Source organism: Choristoneura fumiferana, chromosome 5 (assembly GCF_025370935.1).
Source record: "Choristoneura fumiferana chromosome 5, NRCan_CFum_1, whole genome shotgun sequence".
Classification (NCBI taxonomy): Eukaryota; Metazoa; Arthropoda; class Insecta; order Lepidoptera; family Tortricidae; genus Choristoneura; species Choristoneura fumiferana.
The window spans coordinates 21647945-21671934 of record NC_133476.1 but is presented as its reverse complement, the minus strand read 5'-3'; the positions used below and the strand labels follow the sequence as shown (position 1 = coordinate 21671934).

The 23990-nt window shown below is 40.0% G+C and overlaps 3 protein-coding genes across 5 annotated transcripts; 2 read left to right on the top strand and 1 right to left on the bottom strand.

The window, feature by feature from the left end:
* Positions 1-1914: 1914 nt before the first annotated feature.
* LOC141427857 (eukaryotic translation initiation factor 3 subunit I) lies at positions 1915-4653 on the top strand. 2 transcript variants are annotated; one of them, XM_074087449.1, is made up of 5 exons: positions 1915-2007; positions 2082-2308; positions 2680-2812; positions 3222-3389; positions 4138-4653. In XM_074087449.1, the coding sequence occupies exons 1-5, from the start codon at positions 2005-2007 to the stop codon at positions 4594-4596; spliced, it is 990 nt and encodes a 329-aa protein (XP_073943550.1). In that variant the 5' UTR covers positions 1915-2004; the 3' UTR covers positions 4597-4653. The 2 variants fall into 2 exon arrangements, with proteins under 2 accessions (XP_073943550.1, XP_073943551.1); XM_074087450.1 differs by having other exon boundaries at positions 1928-2007; positions 2067-2308.
* Positions 4654-5079: 426 nt separating this feature from the next.
* Positions 5080-22145, top strand: BTBD9 (BTB (POZ) domain containing 9). Of its 2 annotated transcripts, XM_074088407.1 has the most exons (15): positions 5080-5406; positions 5777-5878; positions 6451-6614; positions 7724-7787; positions 8182-8338; positions 10794-10893; positions 11160-11288; positions 13105-13264; positions 14406-14628; positions 15296-15455; positions 16460-16587; positions 17009-17248; positions 17770-17848; positions 18147-18261; positions 19140-22145. In XM_074088407.1, the coding sequence occupies exons 2-15, from the start codon at positions 5806-5808 to the stop codon at positions 19274-19276; spliced, it is 1929 nt and encodes a 642-aa protein (XP_073944508.1). In that variant the 5' UTR covers positions 5080-5406; positions 5777-5805; the 3' UTR covers positions 19277-22145. The 2 variants fall into 2 exon arrangements, with proteins under 2 accessions (XP_073944508.1, XP_073944509.1); XM_074088408.1 differs by lacking the exon at positions 19140-22145 and having other exon boundaries at positions 5084-5406; positions 15296-15609; positions 18147-18235.
* A 442-nt stretch (positions 22146-22587) lies between these two features.
* Positions 22588-23955, bottom strand: LOC141428408 (GTP-binding protein 10 homolog). The gene has a single exon (XM_074088397.1). It carries the CDS (start codon positions 23812-23814, stop codon positions 22651-22653), a length of 1164 nt encoding a protein of 387 aa, XP_073944498.1. The 5' UTR covers positions 23815-23955; the 3' UTR covers positions 22588-22650.
* Between the last annotated feature and the right edge of the window lie 35 nt (positions 23956-23990).

Sequence of the window (23990 nt, the reverse complement as noted above, 5' to 3'; positions counted from 1 at the left end):
GAAATAAATCAATCTTAGTTTTTTAATTTTTGTCAAGATTGAAAAATAGGTCTTATTTTGTGATATAAAATGAATGGATAAAATAACCTTCCTTCGGGCAGTCGGGTAATTAGCAATGACCGGATGTTCAACTTCAGTGGTTTTCCTTTTCCCGCTAGGCTTATCAAAAACAATTTATTATTTGTAATTTTCGGTTAAAGAGTTTAACTAAAATATTTTTAGTTTGTCAAGTTGACAAGTTTTACCCTGATTGGTCTGATTTTAAAATTTAAATAGAAGATTTTCCATCATATACATTCAGACTTCACCAACCATAGAACTTAAACGGGACAGAGCACTTGCAGCTCAAAAGCACGTAAAACGAGATACCTTACATGCCTAGTACCGATGCCCTTTGTGCCTTTCAATAGGGTGACCGTCCATAGTACCATACCTTAGATTTTTGTGAAAAGTTCAATCTTCCTGCTCATTGTTTATATAATCACTGAAGTTTTTCATTAGCTATGGAAAAATTCGGAGAGATTAAGGATGGATTACGAAATAAACAATACAAATAGTATAAGGTATCAATTTATTAATGTGAAATAATAAGTGCAGCGACTAAAGTTTTCCTTGGAATTGAAAACTCTCTTCTAGTTAAATAAAACTGCCGACATACATTAACATGGCATTATTATTTTTCAAGTAAAAATTACAATGAATCTCGTGTTTCTTCCACTCCCGCCAAGAGAGCTCTGCGTTGACAGTTCTCTCATGTAGTTAATATAAGCAACTTATTTAAATAAATATTCAATCAATTATTTTTGTAATAATATCAGCGATGTGTAAATTAAGGAAATATTAAATTAATTTCATTCCTTTTACATTATTGTCAAAATAACCAGTATTTCATTTATTAACTTTATTGTGAGAAAAATATTGGAACGTATGAACATACATTCATGACATACTGGTTTACAAAGGTTACTACTTTTTTAACTACTGATTATTCTAACGCCTGGTTCAATAAATTATTTGAAATGTACGATTTCAAGAAAAAAGTAGTTTAGCTATTCGTTTATTAACTAATTGCATTTATTTGCTTAGTTTTTATTTGAAAATTTTTTTAGGGTAAAAAAAAAACATTGTCAAATTTAGGGTAATTTCGCGTAACGTTAGGGTAACTTCAACTTCAACTTTTTTGTTTTTGGCAACCGGTCGCTTTATGTTAGCAACCACTACTGCCAATGACTCCTGACAGCAGCAAAAGTGTATGTTGTGTTTGACCAGTTTTTAAAAAAACAGTTTCTAAACATTGGGTGTTGAGAAGTGCTTGTTGCGTACCTAAAATGGATATACACAGACATTGAGACAGTACAAAACATTAAGACGGTACTAAATCTTAAGACAGTACAAAACATTGAGACAATACAGGTTGGATCCAAGGGAGAGACAAAAGCGAAAAAAAGCGTCTAAAGTTTAATTTTTTTCTTTTGTGATGTATTTAATCATTAAGGTCAGGATTTTTTTGTTAGAGGAGGCAAGAAGTAAAAGGGATTTGAGGTTTGTGGGTTTGGGGATACCGGGGGGAGAATATTATAAAGTGAGACCGATCTCATTGGACAGTTTAAAAAGATGTGGTCGGCAGTACCCTCCTCCAAGCCGCATGAACGGAGGGGGGATTGGACAATACCCCATCTGTACAGGCGGGAGGGAGTGCAGGTATGACCAATACGCAGTCTACAAATGACTGAGGTGGTCTGTTTGTTAGCATGCCGAAACCGAAAGAACCATGGCTTGGGGGGGATGCTGGGTTGGATGTCCCCGTAATGACGTCCTTTGACCAGATTGGAGCGCTCATACAGTCCGAGCAACGTTAGGGTAAAGAAAATATCTGAGGTGGCAACACTGTTCTTTCTTTTGACATGACTGACATGATAATCGGCTAGTTATAGTTCGTAATTAATTAGTAAAGTAAGGAAATCCTAAACCTCAAAAGTGCAATTCTCGTGAATATCCAATAAAATGGTGAGTAAAAATTCAGTTTTCTATCTCTTTATGCTAAGATTGTACTATGGATTATACAGTAAACTTTGTTGCAGAAACCTCTCATGTTGCAAGGGCACGAGCGTGCCATAACTCAGATCAAGTATAACCGCGAAGGAGATTTGCTGTTTTCAGCGGCGAAGGATTCCAAACCGAATGTCTGGTGGTCGCTAAACGGGGAGCGTTTGGGCACCTTCAATGGCCACGGTGGTGTGGTCTGGTGCCTCGACGTCAATTGGCAAACCATCAACCTCATTACAGGAGGTGGTGACAGTTCCTGCAGGTTCGATTTGTATATTTTATATATTCCTGAATTCACTTTAAAATTTGAAAACCCTGTTTCAATCATTTATATTATTTTTTTTGAGGCTTAAGTGCACCTCGCTGTGTCTATGTCTATGCCAGCCTCGTTGGTAGACTCGATGGCCAAATTCATAACACACTTCTCCTGCTATGCCCAGATTTGCACTGCACTTATTTATTATCCTTAGCTTGTATAGTTCCCAGAACTTGTGCTAAAGCATTCTTAATTAAAAATAAAATCATATGGTGTTGCTAAAAAAATTTTTTTATATTTCAACTGTGCAATGCAATAAATATTGTGAATGTAATTTTGTATTAGTTGTTTCAGTAAAATGATATTTTTTTCAACAGGCTATGGGACCTGGAGACTGGCAAAAACATTGCTACAGTGAAAACAAACTCCTCTGTGAGGACTTGCAACTTCTGCTTCAGTGCCAACCAAGCTGCCTTTACCACAGATAAAGCCATGGGCCACCCTTGTGAAGTAAGTGGGAAAATTTAGTTTGTTGTCTGGTTACAAAAAAATCCTAGTTACAGGCAATTTTTAATAAATATATTTCTTTTTTATTCAACTGGATGGAAAACAAGCAAGTGGGTCTCCTGATGGTAAGAGATCACCACCGCCCATAACCATTGCCAACCTAGAGGTCTAAGATGGGATACCTCAAGTGCCAGTAATTTCACCGGCTGTCTTACTCTCCACACCGAAACACATCAGTGCAAGCACTGCTGCTTCACGGCAGGATTAGCGAGCAAGATGGTAGTAGCAATCCGGGCGGACCTTGCACAAAGGTCCTACCACCTGCAAAAAAAAAAATTTCAGCAACAGTATCCATCACTGTAATATTCGGATCCACCAGAAAGGATTACCTTTTATTATTAACATATTTCAGGTGTTTGTTATTGACACAAGAACTGTTGACGAGTCCATCTCCTCCCAAGCGCCGATCCTCAAGTGGGAGATCACTGACTCTAAGGTCACGTCCATGGTTTGGGGCACTCTTGATGAGACTATTATCACCGGCCATGAAGCAGGCGACATTATTCAGTGGGACCTTAAGGTATGCACAAAAATAAATTTTGTGTTCTTTTTTACTCCATATAAAGCAAAGGGTTGAAAGAGGGCACTACTGCTCGTGCTTGTTCATCTGTTTCTCTGTCCTTCCGTCACGGGTCTAGCTGCCAAACAGTTCAAGCTAAAGTCTTAAAATTTTTAGAGATTGTTAAATGCAAATGCAAAAACTACTTATCCAACCTACTACCTATCTACCCAGCCTAGCTAGCTCAAGGTTGGGGCAGACATAATTATTTGTGTGTTTGTTCTTGTGTCTTGCATGTATGATATGTATTTAAGTATATGTCTTTTTCAATGTTAGTATGTTTATCTGTCACCGGGTACCTAAAGTATACTGCTCAAGAGAAAGTAAATGCCACTTAAATTTCATTGTTGAAATGAAAATACTAATAAATATACTGTAGAATGGTTTAATTAATACAACATAAGAAAATACAGATACTTTTCATTCAATTAAATGTATTCAATTATAAATGCAAATATAGTTTTGATTTAATTTACTGGTAAAATTCAAGTGGCCCTTATAGTTTTTTCAGTAGTATATAAGCATTGCTTAGTTTGAGATTAGTCAATTTAGTGTCAATTATGCCTTGTTATTTTTTCAATATTATTATTTAGATCTTAAAAATAATGTAACAGTCTTCTTGGAAAGAGTTATGCCTGCCTCTACAGTCCCTGCTCTATTTGTCACATGAGTGTGATAGATAAACGTTTATAATAAATTCCTTTTCCAGACTGGCAAGAAAATACATTCCATCAAGGAGCACACCCACCAAATTAACGACATGCAGTTATCTCGCGATGGCACCATGTTCATCACCGCCTCTAAAGACCAGACGGCCAAACTATTTGACACCAGCTCCTTGGAGCTCTTGAAGGAGTACAAAACAGAGCGGCCCGTCAACTCTGCTGCACTAAGCCCGATCTTAGACCATGTGGTACTTGGAGGTGGCCAGGATGCTATGGATGTCACAACTACCTCTACCAGACAGGGCAAATTCGATGCTCGCTTCTTCCATTTAGTATTTGAAGAGGAATTTGGAAGGGTGAAGGGCCATTTTGGACCCATCAACAGTTTGGCATTCCACCCAGACGGAAAAAGTTACGCGTCAGGCGGTGAGGACGGCTACGTCCGCGTCCAGAGCTTCGATCAGTCCTACTTTGACTACACCTTTGACTATAACCGTGATTAGATATATTTTTTACTAAAAAACCCACAAGTTGTAAAGAAATATATTTTACTAAGTGGACTTGATGTTTTATTTTTCGCTGTTCAACATGACAATGAAATAAGTTACTCTAACTTATAGGAAAATATCCGTAGAATATCCGTAGAACTAACTGTGGCCATGCTTAATGTTTTAATTTTCAAGTTATATTAAAATCACAAAATTTCAAGTTTATCCGACCACTGGAAGTGCGTCAAAATGAACTTGCAAGATTTAACCCAAAAATAATAACAAATGGGGCAAGTTAAATAAAACCTTGTAAAAATATTATGTATACTTCAATTCAAATTTAGGAGAAAGTGGCTCCATCAAATTATGTATACTTATGAATGACTACAGTCGAAATCGGAAGTTCAAACAGGGCCGGGTAAATCATCATGGAGGTGAAATGTTACTAAGTTAAACCATCAGCAGTTTTATAGTATTTTATTAATGATTTAAACTACTGCTAAAATGAAAACCCTGTTCCCGTGTTGAAACAAAACGAGTTTCCAAATAATGATGACCGTGGCAAAAAGAACCTAGTATCCAAGCCAAAGAAAAAAAAGCAATTGAATGTCAGTCAGACAGAAATGTCAAGATTGTCAAATCAAATACAGTGTTTGCGATTTGCGTTTTCATTCAATACATTTTGTGTTGATGTGAACTAAAAGAAAACAGTGTTCCACACTCGATAAGTGAAGCAATATTAATGCGTACACTTCATTCAAAAGAATTTTGGTGTATGGAAATGAAAACTTTCTAATAGCATCACCAAATACCGTGACATCATTTGTGAGTGCAAATTGTATTTCTACATTGTAAACACCAATTTTTGTAATACTTGCATTTTTTAAATCAAGAATTCTCATTTTCATGTTGAAGTGATATATTATATAGTCATTTTGGAATTTAATTTTATGATTAGCTTGAAAATAAAATTTCTGAACAACAAAATTGCGTCAAGAAGTTTTACCGTCATTATTGGACTTGCCCGTATTTCCTAGAATCTTCAAAATCATCTGTCTGTCTATATCAACCAGTAATCATTGAAAATTACCCTATATTTCATAATTTTGCTGACACTGGATAGTGGTAGATATGTATCTACTTACTGATTTGTATGTGCACTAGTCCAACTCACAATTGTTTTTTTATTATATAGGTCTAATAGTTGGTAGTTAGAGCTAAAAGATGAGCAGCCAACACCAGTACATGACTGTGAACAACACGCCTAGCACTCGGGTCGGAGATATTGAACATATAAGTAAGTATTTCACACTGTTTTGATTATTTATGGTGTACAATGAGCTCGCAACCTATGGATAAATAATTTATAAAGCAAGAAACGCTCCTGTAATGCTACTTCGCAGAGTTTTGTGAACTGGTGGCAGTTTTTTTGACATTCATAAGTGCTTTGTTATAGCCTAAATTGAATAAAGATATATTTTGACTTTCTTTTGTTTTTTTTTTATTAAAAAAAAATTGTTTTACTTTGTATAAATTTTAAATTAATGCTTAGTTAATTGTCAATGTAGTAAATTGTATTGTTAACAATTTTTTTACAAGTTTTTTATAAAATAATTTCACCTCGTATATTTATTTGTTTGCTTCAAATTTAGCTATTAAATTTTGATTCATTTTCAGTGGTTGAATTGACTTGTGGTATAGTAGGTACATAGGTCAGATGACAATACAAGTAGTCAGCAAAAAAACAAGTTTTGTATCAAAAATAAAATTTTGAACAATAACTTTAGGTATATTTTCAAAAATCTATCACAACTTGTTATGCCATTTGAACAAAAAAAAAAATGCTTGCATATTACATATTGTTGCCAGGCCACTTGTCGGAGCACATAGGCTCGCTCTGCCTCTCCTCGGAGTACTCGGACGTGACTCTGATAGTGGAGGGGCAGCGCATCCCCGCGCACAAGGTTATCCTCGCAGCGAGCAGCGATTACTTCCGTGCGCTGCTCTATGGCGGCATGCGGGAGGCCAATCAGGTACAGTGCAACAGACCTTAGAGGTCATCCAAAATAATGTGAACAAAAACACATTAGTGACACAGGAAAAAAATAATTGCAATTTTCATAGCAATAGGTGTGACACGGGTGGGGAGGGGGGAGACGGTTACGGAAGTGATCAAAATTGGCGTAACGTAATGTGTCAAAAAACGGAATTTATGAATATAAATAAAGTAAAACACCCTCATGCTAACAGCACCCATATTCATTGAAATCTGTGTCACACTTTACTGCATTCAATTAATTTTTTTTTTGTTTGTGGCAACTGTCTCTTTAGGATAGTATTTACTTTGTTATTAATACTTGTAATAAAATTGGTTTGGCTTGAGCAAGACGCCACTGATCAGTCAACAAAGAGTCTTCTTTTATTTTATGTTTGATTGATTCTCCAAGTTGGCCTGCATGGGACCTAGTACCCAAGCCCTCCATTCTGGCTGGATATGAGTATAACGATTATAATGATTTATTATAGCTTAGTAATATTAAAATTGGAAATTGAATAGATGTGCTACAAACTGTGCGTAAAAATACGTATAAGGCACTTGTCTCACCGCCAGCGAGGACACGATTGGCTATCGACTATTTTCTCGCTCAAGAAACGAACCAACGATATAAGATCCTGTGTGAGTAAAAGAGACACATATATTAATAGTTGATCGCTGGCTGTTCACACTGTCGGCGAGAACTGGCTCTTACATCTTTTGTCGCAGCGACAAGAGCTATAAAACTCGCTGAGCTATAGATACTCGCTCAGCGATGTCAGCTCGGCGGCCGCCCCGCACGAGCCAGTCGAGTGAAGCGAGTAATCACCCGTCGCACGCGAACACTCGCTTGCAGCCGAGCGACAAAACTACACTCGCTTCTCGCTTCTCGCTTCTCGCTGCTCGCCCACTCGTTTCTAGTTACTCGCTCTACTCGCCTCTCGCTCATCGTCGGCGGTGGGACAAGTGCCTAAATACGTAAAAATACCTAGTGTCTTTGGTTCTTAGGCGTAGAAAAGACTAGGATACTAGGTAAGTAGTTTGTGTATTTATCTATTTAATTAGACAATGAAAATTGACTAACTGCAGTAATTAACTTTCTTTCAGGCTGAAGTAGAGTTACAAGCACCTCTTCAAGCTTTCAAAGCACTGCTGCGCTATGTATACTCAGGTAAAAACCTTTGCATAATTATCTGTCTGATAAATCACGCGTCTGATCGACGAGTCATTTTCGACAATCCACATACATACGTAGTTAATTTACGGGCGGGAACTAATCTACCTCCAGCCAAATTTGCCTGATTCTTAAGTGTCTCCTAATAAGAGGACGAATTTAATGAAGAAAAAAATACCCAATAATTCGCACATTTCTGGTTGAGACGCAGCCTTAAGCCGAGTTTAGACTTGCAAGAAAAATCGTGCAAGTTGCATTACATTGCGAGGCCGTAAAGCCAACGAGTTTGTAGTGGTCAATCGAGCGCCGCAATGTATTGCACAATTTTTCTTGCAAGTCTAAACTCGGCTTTAAAGTTGTGATCATTGGGCGAGATGTCGTCTGTGTCCAGGGCACATGGGGCTGTCCCTGCTGCGCGAAGACACGGTGCTGGACATGCTGGGGCTGGCGCACCAGTTCAACTTCCAGGAGCTGGAGGCAGCCATCTCCGACTACCTGCGCCAGGTGCTCGCGCTCAGGAACGTCTGCGCTGTGCTCGACGCTGCCAGGTACGCTCGCCGTAACCATCGGAGCTGTGATAATAGAACTAATAATATTCAAACTAACTAACAAAGGTCTTAAATTCTATCTGAAGTAAATATATATATTTTCATCAGACTTGCTCGTAAACAGTGTCATAACATGCAGGCTACCTTGGTTGCAACCCCCAAAATAAAACCCTCGACCTTAATGTGCTTGTCATGAAGCCCGTGGTCGGTCGCATGAGTCAGTGCCCGTACTGATGGCGCTGCGCCGTGCCGCGTGCGCGCGCTCCTGCTGCAGGACCACATGGTCTACATGCACACGCACGTTGCGGCGCATGCGGAGGGAGGGGGAGGTAGAGGGCGGCGCTGCCAAGAGCACAGCCTAAGGTATCGCCAATATTTGGAACAATTATATTTTTTCTTTTACAAATATAAAATTTTACTCGCAAATGTGATGGAAAACATTGTATGTCGCACGGGCGGTACTAGAATGAGGGCTATCGTTTTTTGTCTCACTAGATGGCGCGCTGTTGCGTGAGGTTTTTAAGTGTGGCTTTCAGAGTCTGTTATTACGGGCGTTCAAACAAAGTTTAGATTAAAATCATATTTAAAACACCTTAAAACCGTACCATAAAAATATCCAGCAACCACAGTGTTGCTTAGTCCCGTTTTGTTCGGAAAAAAAGGGAGGACAAAAGTTTCCGAAAGACAGAACTGTCTCAAAACACAGACATTCATTGCCCCGTAACGCATAATTGCCATAATTAATTTCAGGTAATGCAAAATATTCACAAAAATATTCTAATTATAAATAAACCCGCGTAGCTCACCCAAAAACTATGAGATTTGACATTTCGGAGACCTCACGCTACACTAGCGCCTCTAGCGGCGAATTCATTCGCGATAGCCCTCATTACGAACATCGACTCATTAAAGCCTTCAGTCTTCGACTTCGTGCTTCTAATAGACTCTCGTTCGTAATTCTTTATTTACCGCCCTTAAGACACAATGTACAGAGCATAGGCTTAGAGAGCATAGGCTCTCTATGCTCATTTCATTTATTTATTGCATATCTCATTACAAACATGGATGGAATTATAAATAGGCAGGTCTAGATATTGTGATGTTCAAAGCCGCGGTAGCCTAGTGCAGGGGCGTCCAAGCATTTGGATTGTTCAACTTTTTTTGTACTTAGTTGCCATGGTTACGTCCCTGGACAACTCTTCAAAACCATGAGTTTCCAAATGTTTTCTGTGGTTAAAATTCATCGAGCGTACATTCTTGTCGTAGTTACAAGCCAGTTTATATTATGGACTATCTCCTAAGCACATATAACAGTTTTTTTTAAGAAACTCTGTCACTGTTGTCTATTGAACAACGGGACAGAATAACAAACAATATAAGGTTGATTAAGATTGGTTTTTTGGAGTCTTTTTGTATTTTTTATTTCAACTCCTAATTTTGTTACTTTTACGGTCATCCCCTAAAATATACATCGAAAATACAAACGGAAACATAGATGCACAGAAAGACCAGAAAAAGAGACCAGCGCTGGGAATCGAACCCAGGTTGGTGTCTGTACTCCTGTCCAGTGGTGGTGTAGTGGTATAGCACGCAGCACGGAATGCTGAGGACCTGGGTTCGATTCCCAGCGCTGGTCTCTTTTTCTGGTTTTTCTGTGCATGTATGTTTCAGTCTGTATTTTCGAAAAGGTTGATTGACCCATTTAACCAGTATCTGAAATCGGGGCATGAATCTGGCACCAAATTATACCGGTATAGATCTGAAGCCATATTGACTAATGCGCTGACGTTCGCGCCCGTATTCACCATCTCTTTCTACCCTCGTCTCAGAGGCGGCGTAGCATGGGTTAGCGCTTTACTACAGGGCACCCTCCCAACCGTCGTCGTCTCTCAAAAATAAGACGACTTCTTCATACGCACGTTTCATAAGCACGTTAATTTTGGCACCCCCTGGTGCTGGGTACCAGGCCCCCCCCCCTATTATACCGTGGACAGAAAGAAGTGAATAAGGTTGTAATACGGTATTTGACTATTTTGTATATGTTTTATAAATTAAAACTACACAATGCCTGTTATCGAATAGAAAAACAATTTTTAAGCTACCTTTACAAATAACAAAGTTATACAGGTTTGAAATTCAAGATTAGACAGAGAAAGACATACTAGCATGTGACGTCACACGCCAGTACCGCCATACTTGCTGCATAGAGAAAAGCGTTTGAGAAAGAGACAGGTATATAGATTTTTCAAAAAATCACTATAAATCCAATTTTCAACCGATTTAAATTTTCTCTTCGCTAAACACTATCTGTATATCTATATTTTCATAATAATATTAAGATATGGCAAAATCAAGAGTTGTCAAATACCGTATTGTTCCAAGTGAGTCAGACAGTAAGATCTCTGATTTAAGCCTTGATTATATGTTACTAAATAAATAGTGTTCAATTCTGCAGGCTTTACGGTCTAGACGCATTGATGGATTATTGCTACAACTTCTTGGACAGGAACGCCACAGAGGTTCTTCAGCATGACTCCTTCTTACAACTATCAGTTGTAAGTATAACATCTGAAACCATTATCTTATACTTTTAATATAAGCAGGGGCAAACGAGCTTGCGGGTCATAGGTATGCCGCGTTACGAGGGGTATCAAGATACTGATAGGCTCGTTTAAAGATCCTGAGTTGTATCACTCCTGGACTGCTGTCCCAGGAAGCTGGTTCCATATTTTTATCGTGCCTGGTATGTTTTCGTTTTTGTTTGTGTTTTATGTACTCTTAATAAAGATAATGTACGTAACTGTCCCTTTGATTTGTGCAGGAAGCCTTGCAGGGTCTTTTGGAGCGAGACTCGTTTTTCGCTCCCGAAGTAGACATCTTCAAGGCCGTGTGCAGATGGTTCGAGGCGAACCAGCAGTGGGTCAAGTCAGAAAGCGGGCAGGCTCAGGTGGTGAGTAGCGCTGTATACGATTTTTTATAGATTGTTGCGAGCGTCTGGCTGATAACGCACATACTAGAGCACTGAAATTTGATGAAATTTGAGGCTTCAGGTACTTTGGCATTGGCAGACATACATTGAATGTCATTGAGCTGAGAAGAGATTTTCAAAAATTCTCACGGAGTAGGGAACTAGCTGAATAGATTGTTACCGTCATCAGGTGAGATTAGGGTTGCCAGATACAGGCATTTCATTTCCGGGACAATTCGAGGGTTACGAATTGGGTCGGTAGGTAAATACCAATACAAGCACAAAACCAACTATTCTCTTCAAATTGACAAAATCATTAAAATTGGTCGTTTTGAAAAAGTGAGCCCAGATTTTGTCATTTGGCAAGTCTTTTGGAAGGACCTCAAAAACAGTTCTCAGGCATGTGAATTCTGAATACCTACAGGCCGTCAATGTTAACCGCAGCTTCAATTTTTAATATGGAAGGAAATACTGCTCTCGCAACTAGTAGTCGAAATCCGGGACATTAAAGTGTAATTCCTGGACACGGTACACGTAATTCCGGGACAATCCGGGATGTACCGGCCATCTGGCAACCCCAGGTGAGATAGAGGTCAATCATGGTTCAGGTTGAAGTAAAAAAAACCCTGGCGAACGTTTTCTCGGAATAAAACTATGTTATATCCTTTGGAGCTTCTTCAGCTCCATACCAGCAAAATTCATCTACATCGGTTCAGCGATTTAAGCGAGTAAGGGTTACGGTCAGAGTTATTTTTGCATTTATACCTAAAACTACACTGCGAGTATATTATTATGGTCAAGCAGTTCGATCAAAACTAGTCGACCCGTTCCTGATTGAAAAGCAGGGGACAGGAGCCCCCACTGGTCTCCTTGGCGCCGCCCTTGCTTTATCCCTTGCTGAGCTGCCCGTCTGGCAGCTTGCCTTCTCTCCAGTAAGCTGCAAAAGCCATCTATGGTTAGCAGGAACAGTCTGTTCGAAAGTCTTCAGGCACTGGCTTAGAATCCTACTAATACTCGTATTATAAATACGTAAGTTTGTGAATGAGTGAGTGAGTATGTTTGTTACTCCTTCACGCTGAAACGGCTGGACGGATTTGGATGAAATTGAGTATGTTGATAGCTGGACATCTGTAATAAAACATAGGCTACTTTTTATTCCGATATTCCCACGGGATAGGGATAAAATCTCGAAACAACAACCGCGGGCTTAGAGTCATGAAATTAGACACGATTTTGTTTTAATGTAACGTCAATAAAAATCACGATTTAATTTTCGGGAATTCCGATGGGAGTGTTTAAAAATCCTGAAATTTCAATGAAGGCTATCGTTTTTTGTCTCACTAGATGGCGCACTGTTGCGTGAGGTTTTTAAGTGTGGCTTTCAGTGTCTGTTATTACGGGCGTTAAAACAAAGTTTAGATTAAAATCATATTTAAAACACCTTACCATAAAAATATCCAGCAACCACAGTGTTGCTAAGTCTCGTTTTGTTCGGAAAAAAGGGAGGTCAAAAGTTTCCGAAAGACAAAACTGTCTCAAAACACACACATTCATTGCCCCTTAACGCATAAAATTGCCATAATTAATTTCAGGTTATGCAAAATATTCACAATATTATTCTAATTATAAATAAACCCGCGTAGCTCACCCAAAAACTATGAGATTTGACATTTCGGAGACCTCATGCTACACTAGCGCCTCTAGCGGCGAATTCATTCGCGATAGCCCTCATTCAGCTGCCGGATCTAATGATTTACGTGTGCGAACCCGCGGTTAAACACTAGTGTATGATATGCAGGAGAAGATCCTCCGCTGCGTGCGGCTGACGCTGATGAGCCTGGAGGAGCTGCTGCGCGTGGTGCGGCCCTTCGCGCCCGTCACGCCCGACATGCTGCTGGACGCCATACACGACAAGACGCGCACGCGCACCACCGACCTGCGCCACCGCGGGCTGCTGCGTACGTACTGCATACTGCATACACTCACATATACTGACGCGTGACGAAGCAACTCATAAAAAAACCCGCCAAGTTCGAATTGGAGTTCATTCATTCAAGTGCGAGTCGGACTTGCGCACGAAGGGTTCCGTACCAATATCCATGCAACATTAGACATTAGCAAAAAAAACGGCAAAAAATCAAGTTTGTTGTATGGGCGCCCCCCTTAAAATAAATAAATATCACGGGACAATTCACACCAATTGACCTAGTCCCAAAGTAAGCTTAGCAAAGCTTGTGTTATGGGTACTAAGCAACGGATAAATATAATTATATAGATAGATACATACTTAAATACATATTAAACACCCAAGACCCGAGAACAAACATTCGTATTTTTCATACAAATATCTGCCCCGACACGGGAATCGAACCACTAGGCCATCTGGTCGTCTAAAAAGACCCTTAAATATTTATTTTATTCTGTTTTTAGTAATTGTTGTTATAGTGGCCACAGTAATACATAATCTGTGAAAATTTCATGTGTGACAGTTCAAGAGATAATGCCCTGTGACAGACGGACGGACAGACAGACAGACAGACAGCGGAGTCTCAGTAATAAGATTCCGTTGGCACCCTTTGGGTACGGAACCCTAAAAAGTGTAGGCTGCCCGCGGTGCCATAAGTTTTCGGGCGCTAAATACAAGCGGGGGTATAAAATAGGTTGGATACCTAATTTAATAATTGGCTGGTTTATTTGGGAACTTAAAATATAAACTCAAAATAGTAATAGAAATAAATATATTGCATTTTAACAAATAATAAAAACTGGTCAAGCATGAGTCGGCCTTACGAAAAAATTTAAACTTTGCAATTTGCCTGTTACCAGCTGTACTTTATGATTTTATAGTGATACCCACCATACATTGACTAAATTTATGTGACGCATAAATGTGATGCCGTCTCTGTTTGTTTTGTTCGAATAGACGGAGACGGCATCACAGTTATCCGTCAAATAAAATTAATCAATGGGTGGTGAACAGCCCCTAAATATATTTTTGCCCTTGACTGCTATGGCCATGGTGTACCAATCCAACTTGGACTTGGCCTTTTTTTTACAACAGAAGATCCCATTGTTATCTCTCCGCTTTTGCTCCCCTAGTTCCGGAAGAGAACGTGGCGACATTAAAACGCGGCGCGCGCGTGATCGCCGGCGACATGCGGTCGGCGCTGCTGGACGGCGACACGGAAAACTACGACATGGAGCGCGGCTACACGCGGCACACCATCAGCGACGCGCCCGACAACCCCGGCATCCTCGTGCGCCTGCCCGCGCCCACCATCATCAACCATCTGCGGCTGCTGCTGTGGGACCGCGACAACAGGTGAGTGGCTGCGGGACACGCGGGACCCACCAGCGACGCCCACAATCCTGTCATCCTGGTGCTGATATCCAGCATCAACCGGCTAGGATCGGTCAAGGAAGAAACCAATGAATGTATGAAAATCCTTTATTGCATTGTTTTATATTTTTTTAATTGCACCACCAAAGGTAACACAAGTATTTTTACTATAAAATTAACATTCATAGTGTAAAAAAGTGTAGTGGTTGGTCAACCTGACTGTCTTGTGAAATTTGACAAATTGCGTACAAAAATCTGCTACTGGCTACTAACTTTGCCAAAAAAAAGTAAAAAAAAAAAAAACAAATTGGCGGGAACCTTGCGAATTTTCCGTGGTAATTTTTCTGAGAGTGCGAATGTAAACTTACAAAAATGGAATCTTCGAGTGCTAGTGACATTTCTTTCGTATTAATTGTTTAGCATGAGTTTTTTTTCGCTACTATTCCCGTAATAGTTGAAAGAAAAGCAGATTATGCACCTTGCATCAAGTAATTTATATTGCCCTCGTGCTTTTTAAAGCCCTCGCTGACGCTCGGGCTCCAAATTGGCACTCGGTGCAATAATAAATAACTTTCTGCTTGGTGCAACAATCTACTATTTCCTATTCTATTAAGGAAAATAGCCAATTAAAATGTAAATTTGTGGGCAGGTCGTACGCGTACTTCATCGAGGTATCTGTGGACCAGAAGGACTGGGTGCGCGTGGTGGACCACAGCAAGTACTACTGCCGCTCGTGGCAGCGGCTCTACTTCGCGCCGCGCGTCGTGCAGTTCATCCGCGTCGTCGGCACCAGCAACACCGTCAACAAGGTCCAGCCACCACACTTGATGCCATTGTTTCCAGAAGGCCTGGCCGCGTGGTCACCACAGCAAGTACTACTGCCGCTCGTGGCAGCGGCTCTACTTCGCGCCGCGCGTCGTGCAGTTCATCCGCGTCGTCGGCACCAGCAACACCGTCAACAAGGTCCAGCCACCACACTTGATGCCATTGTTTCCAGAAGGCCTGGCCGCGTGGTGGACCACAGCTCCATCAAAACGCGATACTGAACCGCATACCAACTACCAATAGACTTTTTTCCAAAGCTACAATAAGAAATTTTCATCTCTCCTGTTCGAAAAGTTTAATTTTCATGGGTAGATAGCCAGGTGGAAAATTGCGTTTTTATCTCTAGGGTGGAAAGTATTTTTTATTTTATTTTTCGATTAGTCACGGAGTCGAAGATAATTGAGTTACGTCAATGACACTTTTTTTTCACGTTTCGGCATGGCCATCTAGATGCACGCACGTCGTGACCAAGGAGTTTATATACAACACTGGAGGTTGAACGCCGAACATCCGTTTGAAATAAGAAATTTGATCTTTATGACGTCACGAACATATTCCATCTCTTTCTTTAGTTAGGTTAAGAAAGAGATGGAAGTCATTCGTGAAATGTGAAAGGGATGGAATATATAAATAAATAACCTCCAGTTTTGTATATCTCCTTGGTTGTGACCAACTCGATTTTTTTTTATAGTCGGCTGTGACATGTGGCCAGGTCGAAAAAGTACCGTTGGAGATTGGAAATTCAATTTATTATTATTAATTTTTTTGTAGTATTTTACTTTCCTCGCAGTCGAAATGAAAAGTAGAGTGTCTAACTCGGGTGAAAATACCCATTTCCCCTCGAACTATTGGCGCTCTCACTTCGTTCGACCGCCAGAAATATCTCGGGTGAAATCCACCCTTGGTTACCAATCTCATCATCAATCTACTATTACATCATTTAATCATTCATTTTGGTTTTCTGTGTGATGATGATGATTGTTGTCAGGTTTTCCACGCGGTGGCGCTGGAGGCGATGCACACGGCGCGGGTGCCGCCGCTGTCCGGCGGGCTGGTGCGGCCGCTGCACAACGTGGCCACCGTCGAGCTGTCGGCCGTCGTCATCGAGGGCATCAGGTACACTCTACACACGGGTCAGACCTACGCGCGCGGTTTTTGATAAAAATTCTAATACAAGCTTTTTTAGCTGACTGTACTTCTTGCCCTTGTTACCAAAGTACTCGTCAAGACGAAGCAACTGGCTAGTTCGGCTGTCATCTTGGCCGCCTAACAATGCCTAGCAACAAAAAAACTCTGAAAAAAACAAGTTTCTTTAATTTTCAACTTTCTTTTATTTTTAGTATTTGTGGTTGTAGTTACAGTAATACATAATCTCTGAAAGTTTCAAGTGTCTAGCTATTACGGCTAAAGAGATAGAGCCTTGAGACAGACGGACAGACAGACAGCGTAGTCTCAGTCATAGGGTCCCGTTGGCACCCTTTCGATATGGAAAGCTAAAATGCTTGTATATTACGTATTGTTTTTGTTTTTTCGTTAGCCGTTCCCGCAACGCTTTGCTGAACGGCGACACGGAACACTACGACTGGGAGCAGGGCTACACGTGCCACCAGCTGGGCTCGGGCGCCATCGTGGTGCAGCTGGCGCAGCCCTACCTGCTGGGGTCGCTGCGGCTGCTGCTCTGGGACTGCGACTACCGCCACTACTCCTACTACGTGGAGACCAGCGTCAACTACTGGGACTGGGAGACCGTCTGCGACCGCACCCGGGACGCCGCCAGGTCAGGACACCACGCCTGTTCAGGCTGAACGCTCAACCGCGTCCCCAACCGCGGATGGCCGTAACATTGACGTGGCATTGCTATAACGTTGGTTCAGGAGCTTCTTTTTTAATCATATGAAAATGCAAATTGTCCTGTCATTCACTTTAGGATCTCTGAACTGCAAATTGTTCTTTAAAATCATTTACGCTCATTTTGGGAATTTTATTCTGCACCTATATCTTCTTCCTACATCTTCATTCATAAGATGGTGGCCCATGAGGGGAACAAACCCGCGACCTTCACGTTGTCAGCATGTTATCTCTTTGGTGAAGATAAGTTCCCGCTAGAAAACAGACAAACTTTAAGTACGACGGTGAAATATTAGTAGGATAGGAACTTTGAATTAAAAATATTGTGAGACACAGACTTAATTATTAAAATAAATTACAAGAATTTATGAATCACGAATTATTTGTTGAAGTATGCCCGACATGTTATGCAATGAAAGTATGGTCTGTGACAGTTGCAACATGTTTCAGATCATGGCAAGTGATCTACTTCACCCCGCGGCCAGTCTCCATCATCCGAATCGTCGGCACTAACAACTCTGTTAACGAGGTATGAGTAGTATTAGTGTTAAATAAAACCTTCGAATATAGTGACTATCACTATGGCCGTGGTTTATTTGTTCTTCTTTACAGCATTGTCTAGATTTTTTTTGCGAATACCATACCTCAATGAAGCCGACATCGATATAATGACGCTCGCCAAAGTTCGCAAAGCAGCAAAAGTCCGCACCGCCACTTGGTAGTTTTAAAGTCTGTTATTATTTACACACAAAAATGCCTATACATATAATCACAACTTGTATTTACCTATTTAAAAAAAGCCGAGCAAAAACCTTACTTTGTGACAGGTGTTCCATCTGGTGCACTTGGAGTGCCCGTCGCAGGTGGAGGAGCGCGACGACCCCGCCGCCAAAAAGAACCGGCCCTCGCCGCCGCCGCAGGACGCCCGGCACAACCCCAGTGGTACGTACGCCCCACCATCAATGCCGGCAGTCGAGGCTTCGCAGTGCTTTGCCTGTAGGCTAGGACCTGCGAGTCTTGCCAACCCTAAGAGCTGGTTCCTACTTGTCGGACGTCGGGCCCGGATTTTAATCGGATGTTCCAGCAGCAGAACATTTTATAATTATGAAGCTATTCATACTCGTCCGACACCGATTTTCCATAGAAATGACCGATGTCCGACACGGAACGGATGGGACACCCGACAAGTGGGAACGGGCTCTTAAAATAAATTTGGCAAGCAGCAATGTAAATTAAAATTGATTTGCGACAAATCTAAATCGAAAATACAAACTGAAATATAGATGCACAGAAAAACCAGAAAAATAAGACCAGCGCTGGGAATCGAACCCAGGTCCTCGGCATTCCGTGCCGTGTGCTATACTGCTACACCACCGCTGGACCTGGATATAGGTTTTACGGGATGACCGTAAAAGTAACAAAAAATTTGGAATTGAAATAAAAAATACAAAAAGATCCCAAAAAACCAATCTTGACAAATCTAAAGCTAGGCTATTCATATTCGCACGTGATGAATACTGAAATTGCTTACAAAGACAAGGACAAAATTACAAAAGAGAGAGACGACATTTTCTTATCAATGTCCGTGATGATGAATGCTATACTAATAAATCGTTTTTAGCCTTTGAATTTCTTGAGACAGATTTTGAACGAATTAGAATTAATATTTTTAAGAATAATCCATAATGATACATGCTGTCTCTTATCATTCATTTTTATTTCATTTGGTCAATCAACGAATGCTTGCACACATGTCTATGCCCCTTGTTACGTATAGTGATACATATTTTTTTTTTTTTTTTAAATGGTGTATGTTGCAGGCGCGGGGGCAGCGGCAGCCGCGGCGCCGGCGGGCGAGGTGCCGCGCGCCGCGTCGCCGCCGCCCGACGCGGCCGTCGCGCGCGCGCTACCACCCGCAGAGACAGCCACAGAAGCAGAGGAGCGCTACGAAGACTGAACGACTCCCACTGCTAGACTAGCTTTGAAGTAATTTCAAATTAGGCGGCTCTGCGGTTTAATCCCTAAAATTCGCACAAAGCGTTTTCGCTCGTCCTTTATTATCCGGACAGCTAAGGAGTGGAATGCTGTCGGCTCCTGTGTTCTCAGATCGGTATAATCTCGCCGTCTTCAAATCTAGGGTGAGTGGGCATTTATTAGGCAATCGTGCTCTATTTTAGTCCACATCTTCGCCTACTATCTGGCGTGATTGTGGTCAAACGCGAGCCTTTTTCTGTCTAAAAGTGTCGCGATCGTAGAACCGCTATAAGTGGTCGCGAGGGGGTCGCGCAGCCCGAAATAACTTGCCTAAACAGATAAAGGACCCCAAACAAGAAACGTACAACGTACGGCGTTTTTTACTCAATCTATATAGTGGCATCTATACGTAATCCTGAACTGAGAGACATTCTATAAACCACTACAATACGGTACTTGACTATTTTGTATTAATTATATATAATATAATAGTCATAAAAGTTTGAAAATCACGTCGATATATGGATTTTTCAAAAATCGAATCGAATTCGATTTTCAACAGTTTTTTTTCTTTGCTAAACATTGGTTGTACATCTATATTTTCATAATAATAAATAGGATATATGGCAGATTCAGGAGTTGTCAAATACCATAATCAATAACCTTTAAATTTGATCGATTGATGTAGAATCCTTCGTCTAAGTTCGGTTTATACTTGCCTGTTTATACAGTTACTAGCCCACGGAGTCGCCTAATGTGAAAGTGCTTATCATGACTATAAACCATCTTATTTCCAACTATAGATGTTGTAAATGCGATTTTACTACCGCGAGGTCCGCGAGCGTGGTGTGTTCTAGCTAAAGAAACGGATTTTCCGTGGCAATGATAGAGATAGAGTATCGGTTTCCTATAAAGCTATAAGCTATTTAGTGTAAAGAATATCACTGCACAACTAAATAACATTGGAGTATCATTAAGTTTCGTTGTTTTTGGCACAACTCTGTACTATAACCAACTAAAAGTTGGAAAACCCCCGACTTTCTCATTTCAAACCGATTTTGATAAAACATGTCTAAGAACCATCGCTACAAAACCTGCTTTCAAAAAACCTCATTTAAATTGGTCCACCCGTTTAAGAGCTACAGTGCCACAGATAGACACACTAGCAATCTAACTTATAACGCCCCTCTTTTTGCGTCGGGGGTTAAAAATAAGCAACGAGCAGTGTAATGATTACAGTCACGTACGTACATTACGTACCTACGTGTCTTTAATTACTACTCCTTGGATAATAGTCTCTGTAAATCTGTGAAAATTATGGAATTTTACCCAGTTAGTTGTAATTAATCTCTTTCAACATGTTTTTTGTTCGGCTCAGTAATCTTTTTTTGTTCAGTAACCGCATGTTCACTCTAGCCTTGAAGAGCCCTAGCTTGTAACTGTTTGGAAATATATTAGTTATTATAACAGTTCGTAGCGAAAAACGAGAGTAGTGCGCAAGGCATATATATTGAGACGCTGCCTTGTATAAGCAACCATGGTAGTTATTTAAAACATTTGTACCAATAATAATAATATTACTAACTCCTTTAACTCTTTGTGACAGATTCTCAATTACATAGGTAATCAATCACTTGAGAAAGAAAATAAATAGGTAGTGCTTTTCATAATTTTAACTACACCACCATTTAATTTACGATTTAAGATAAACTGTTACATCTAAATTGTAGAAAGTTGTCTTCTTGTTAAGCTGTCGGGTTGAGCGTAAGAATAAACTTTTTCGACTATAATTATTACCCTTATGTAATTTGAAATAATAACCTGTTGCAATATTAGTTATTCTATGTTTTTAGCACAGCATGTTTCGAATAACTTGACGATCCTGTTTAATATTATAGTTAATTAGTGTTTAAGATGTTTTCTAGTCTATCTATTTCAGAAGCATGTTGAAATCTCATGAACTTCCTTATTGCCGGCTTGAATTTCTCTCAACACATATGAAGCTGGTATGAGATGTGAAATGTACATACATTGTGTCTTGTCTGTACATAATGACAAAACGTAATCATGAATATTCACCGATTTCCGTGATGAAGAGCTTGGTTAAGTGTTGCCATCAAATGCTTTACTATATTTTATTGTTCATGTGTTTCGCATTGCTCTGCATCTGTGACCATTTAGTGCTTATACGTTCCTTTAGATATTTCCTTGAATTTTTTGTTTTAACACTTTTAAGTGATTAAAACAAAAAGATGGGGTTGTGTTAGAAAACTATAATTACGTTATTTAGGTTTAGTTTAAGCCATCTTGTTATATTTATTGTTTGAATGCAAAAAATCATGTACTTGACTGCAAATTTCACTGTTTAAACTTAATTTGAGGTAGGTAAATAAATATTGTCTAATCTCAATGTGACGTGATAGTCTGATAGTAGCATGGACGATCAAACTTAAAATCAGTATCAAGACGGAATATACCACTTTGATACCGGTATTTTCAGTATAGTTTCAAGCAGTAATTCCGAAAATACTAGTACTAAAATGGTATTTATAAAACTTGGTACCGATTTCAAGCCCTAATTGTAAACATTGGCACAAAACAAAGACATGGGGTAGAGCTTAGAACTTTTCAGAGCCCTGTCATGTTGGTGGCATGGTGTGATGTGTCACAGACGGAAGCCCAACTGACGCCGTCTCTTCTTCTGTGATAAATAATGGAACCAGTTTGGTTTTCGCGCTGTAGGGTAAGCAAGCGAGTACAGGTGGTATATTCATAATCCTTATTGTAGGTTTAAGGCAGAGATATAAATATTGTAGAGCTTTTAATATGTTTTAATAAAAATTTAGATGAAATTGGTCTTTCACTTGAGAAGAAAATATGATATTCAGTTACATTAGAGCAGGCGTTTTGAACCTTTTTGTTTTAATGGCACACTTTTCGTTCATCAAAGTTTCACGGCACACCAGTAAAAAATAGCCAAGGGCCAGTCGGACTAGTGCATACAGTGCGTAGGATAGGGTTATTCATAGAGTTGTGTTTTCGTACTATTTACTCATTAAAAATTCATGATTTCAATGCAATATTCCCGGCAATCGCGGCACAATTGAAAATATATGCGGCACACTGATGTGCCACGGCACACCGGTTGAAAACCTCTGCATTAGAAGCCTGTTTCACCAATCTCTAATAATTGCTTGCTAACTCTAGGAAGGTCATTGGACAGTTTTATCTCAGTAAATTGCATAGTTTAGTATAACTTTAAATAAAGCCAGTAATTTAATACAATAAAACCATAGTTATTTTCATAGTTTGATTATATTTTATTCTTAAAAATAGATAATAACAGGCACATAGTTTCTAAGTGACCTGTGGTCCCTTTTCTGTTAAGACTGCCCTATTTCTTTTGAATATGTCACGAGCATCTACAATATCTGGGTTATTTTCCTCTGCATATTCATCCAGTCTTTTCCGCAACAAGAACTTTAAGTCCTGGATACTATCATCATTTTTCAAAGCAGATATTCCTACAACATCTTCAAACACTATGCCTTTCTCTGGCCTTATTTCCTTAGGTATTGAGTCCATTGCTTTTTCTATATTCTTCAATGAATGTTTAACTTCCTCAAATATGTCTTGAGCGCCTTCCAAATCCATTTTGTTAACAGCTAAGATGGCTGGTTTTTCTAATAATTCAGGGTCATACAGTTCCAGTTCCCTGTTCAGGAGCAGCACAGTTTCTAAGCATGATCTCTGTGGGTATTTTGGACTTAGTTGGAAGCCCTGGACATCAGCTATGAATAGTAAAAGTTTTGTCCTCTCTACATGTTTCAGAAACTTGTGCCCCAGCCCTATGTTATTGTGAGCTCCTTCAATCAGACCAGGAAGGTCTGCTATGGATATCTGCCGTAAATCTTCAAACTGTATGATTCCTTTATTTGGTTTGATGGTTGTAAAGGGATAATTTGCTATTCTAGGCTTGGCTCTAGATATGGCTTTTAAAAGCGAGCTCTTTCCCGCGTTCGGGAATCCGACAAGTCCTACGTCGGCAATAAGTTTAAGATCCAATCTTATGTGATATGTTTGGCCAAAATGCCCCAGGAAATTATTTTGGGGATTACCTCCAGGGCCTCCTCTTGCAACTATTATAGTTTGATCTTCTATATCAATGGATCCCATAGAATTTCCATCTTCTCTGTAAATTGTAACACCCAGTGGGACTTCAAGTTGAACGTCCTTACCAGGGTTGCCTACAATTTTAGTCTTCCTGCTATCCTCACCATGGCCGGCGCTAATAGTTTTCATGCGATATTTGTTCGAGATACTCAAAAGATTAGATTTCTCTTTACCGATACAATAAACACAACCCCCTTGGCCTCCAAGACCGCCGAACTTAGGGAGGCCGGTGCCTCCTGTACCTCCTTTTACGTGAAGTCTTATAGAGTCTAAAAATTTACTACGAAGATAATTACGAGGTCGTTTAATATCTTTGGCGGCAAACAATATCCTTAATATAAACACCATTGTACAGCAGTTTTATATTTTTAATTTCATGCTGCAAGTTTTTCGGACTGGATTTGCTAAATACCAATTTAGTTTAGTTTAGTATTTTTTAGGTTAGAATTAGAATTTGCTGTATACTCAGTATACTATACTGTCACTGTCAGTCAGCGCAAGCACAAGAAAACAAAGAAGCTATT

Bases quoted from the DNA above. Each gene is read 5' to 3' on its own strand.
- BTBD9 (XM_074088407.1), top strand. From the start codon at position 5,806: ATGAGCAGCCAACACCAGTACATGACTGTGAACAACACGCCTAGCACT. The intron at 5,879-6,450 runs GTAAGTATTTCA...TATTGTTGCCAG, and splicing joins CGGAGATATTGAACATATAA to GCCACTTGTCGGAGCACATA. The intron at 13,265-14,405 runs GTACGTACTGCA...TTGCTCCCCTAG, and splicing joins GCGCCACCGCGGGCTGCTGC to TTCCGGAAGAGAACGTGGCG.
- LOC141428408 (XM_074088397.1), bottom strand. From the start codon at position 23,814: ATGGTGTTTATATTAAGGATATTGTTTGCCGCCAAAGATATTAAACGA.
- LOC141427857 (XM_074087449.1), top strand. The intron at 2,813-3,221 runs GTAAGTGGGAAA...AACATATTTCAG, and splicing joins CCATGGGCCACCCTTGTGAA to GTGTTTGTTATTGACACAAG. The intron at 3,390-4,137 runs GTATGCACAAAA...TTCCTTTTCCAG, and splicing joins TTATTCAGTGGGACCTTAAG to ACTGGCAAGAAAATACATTC.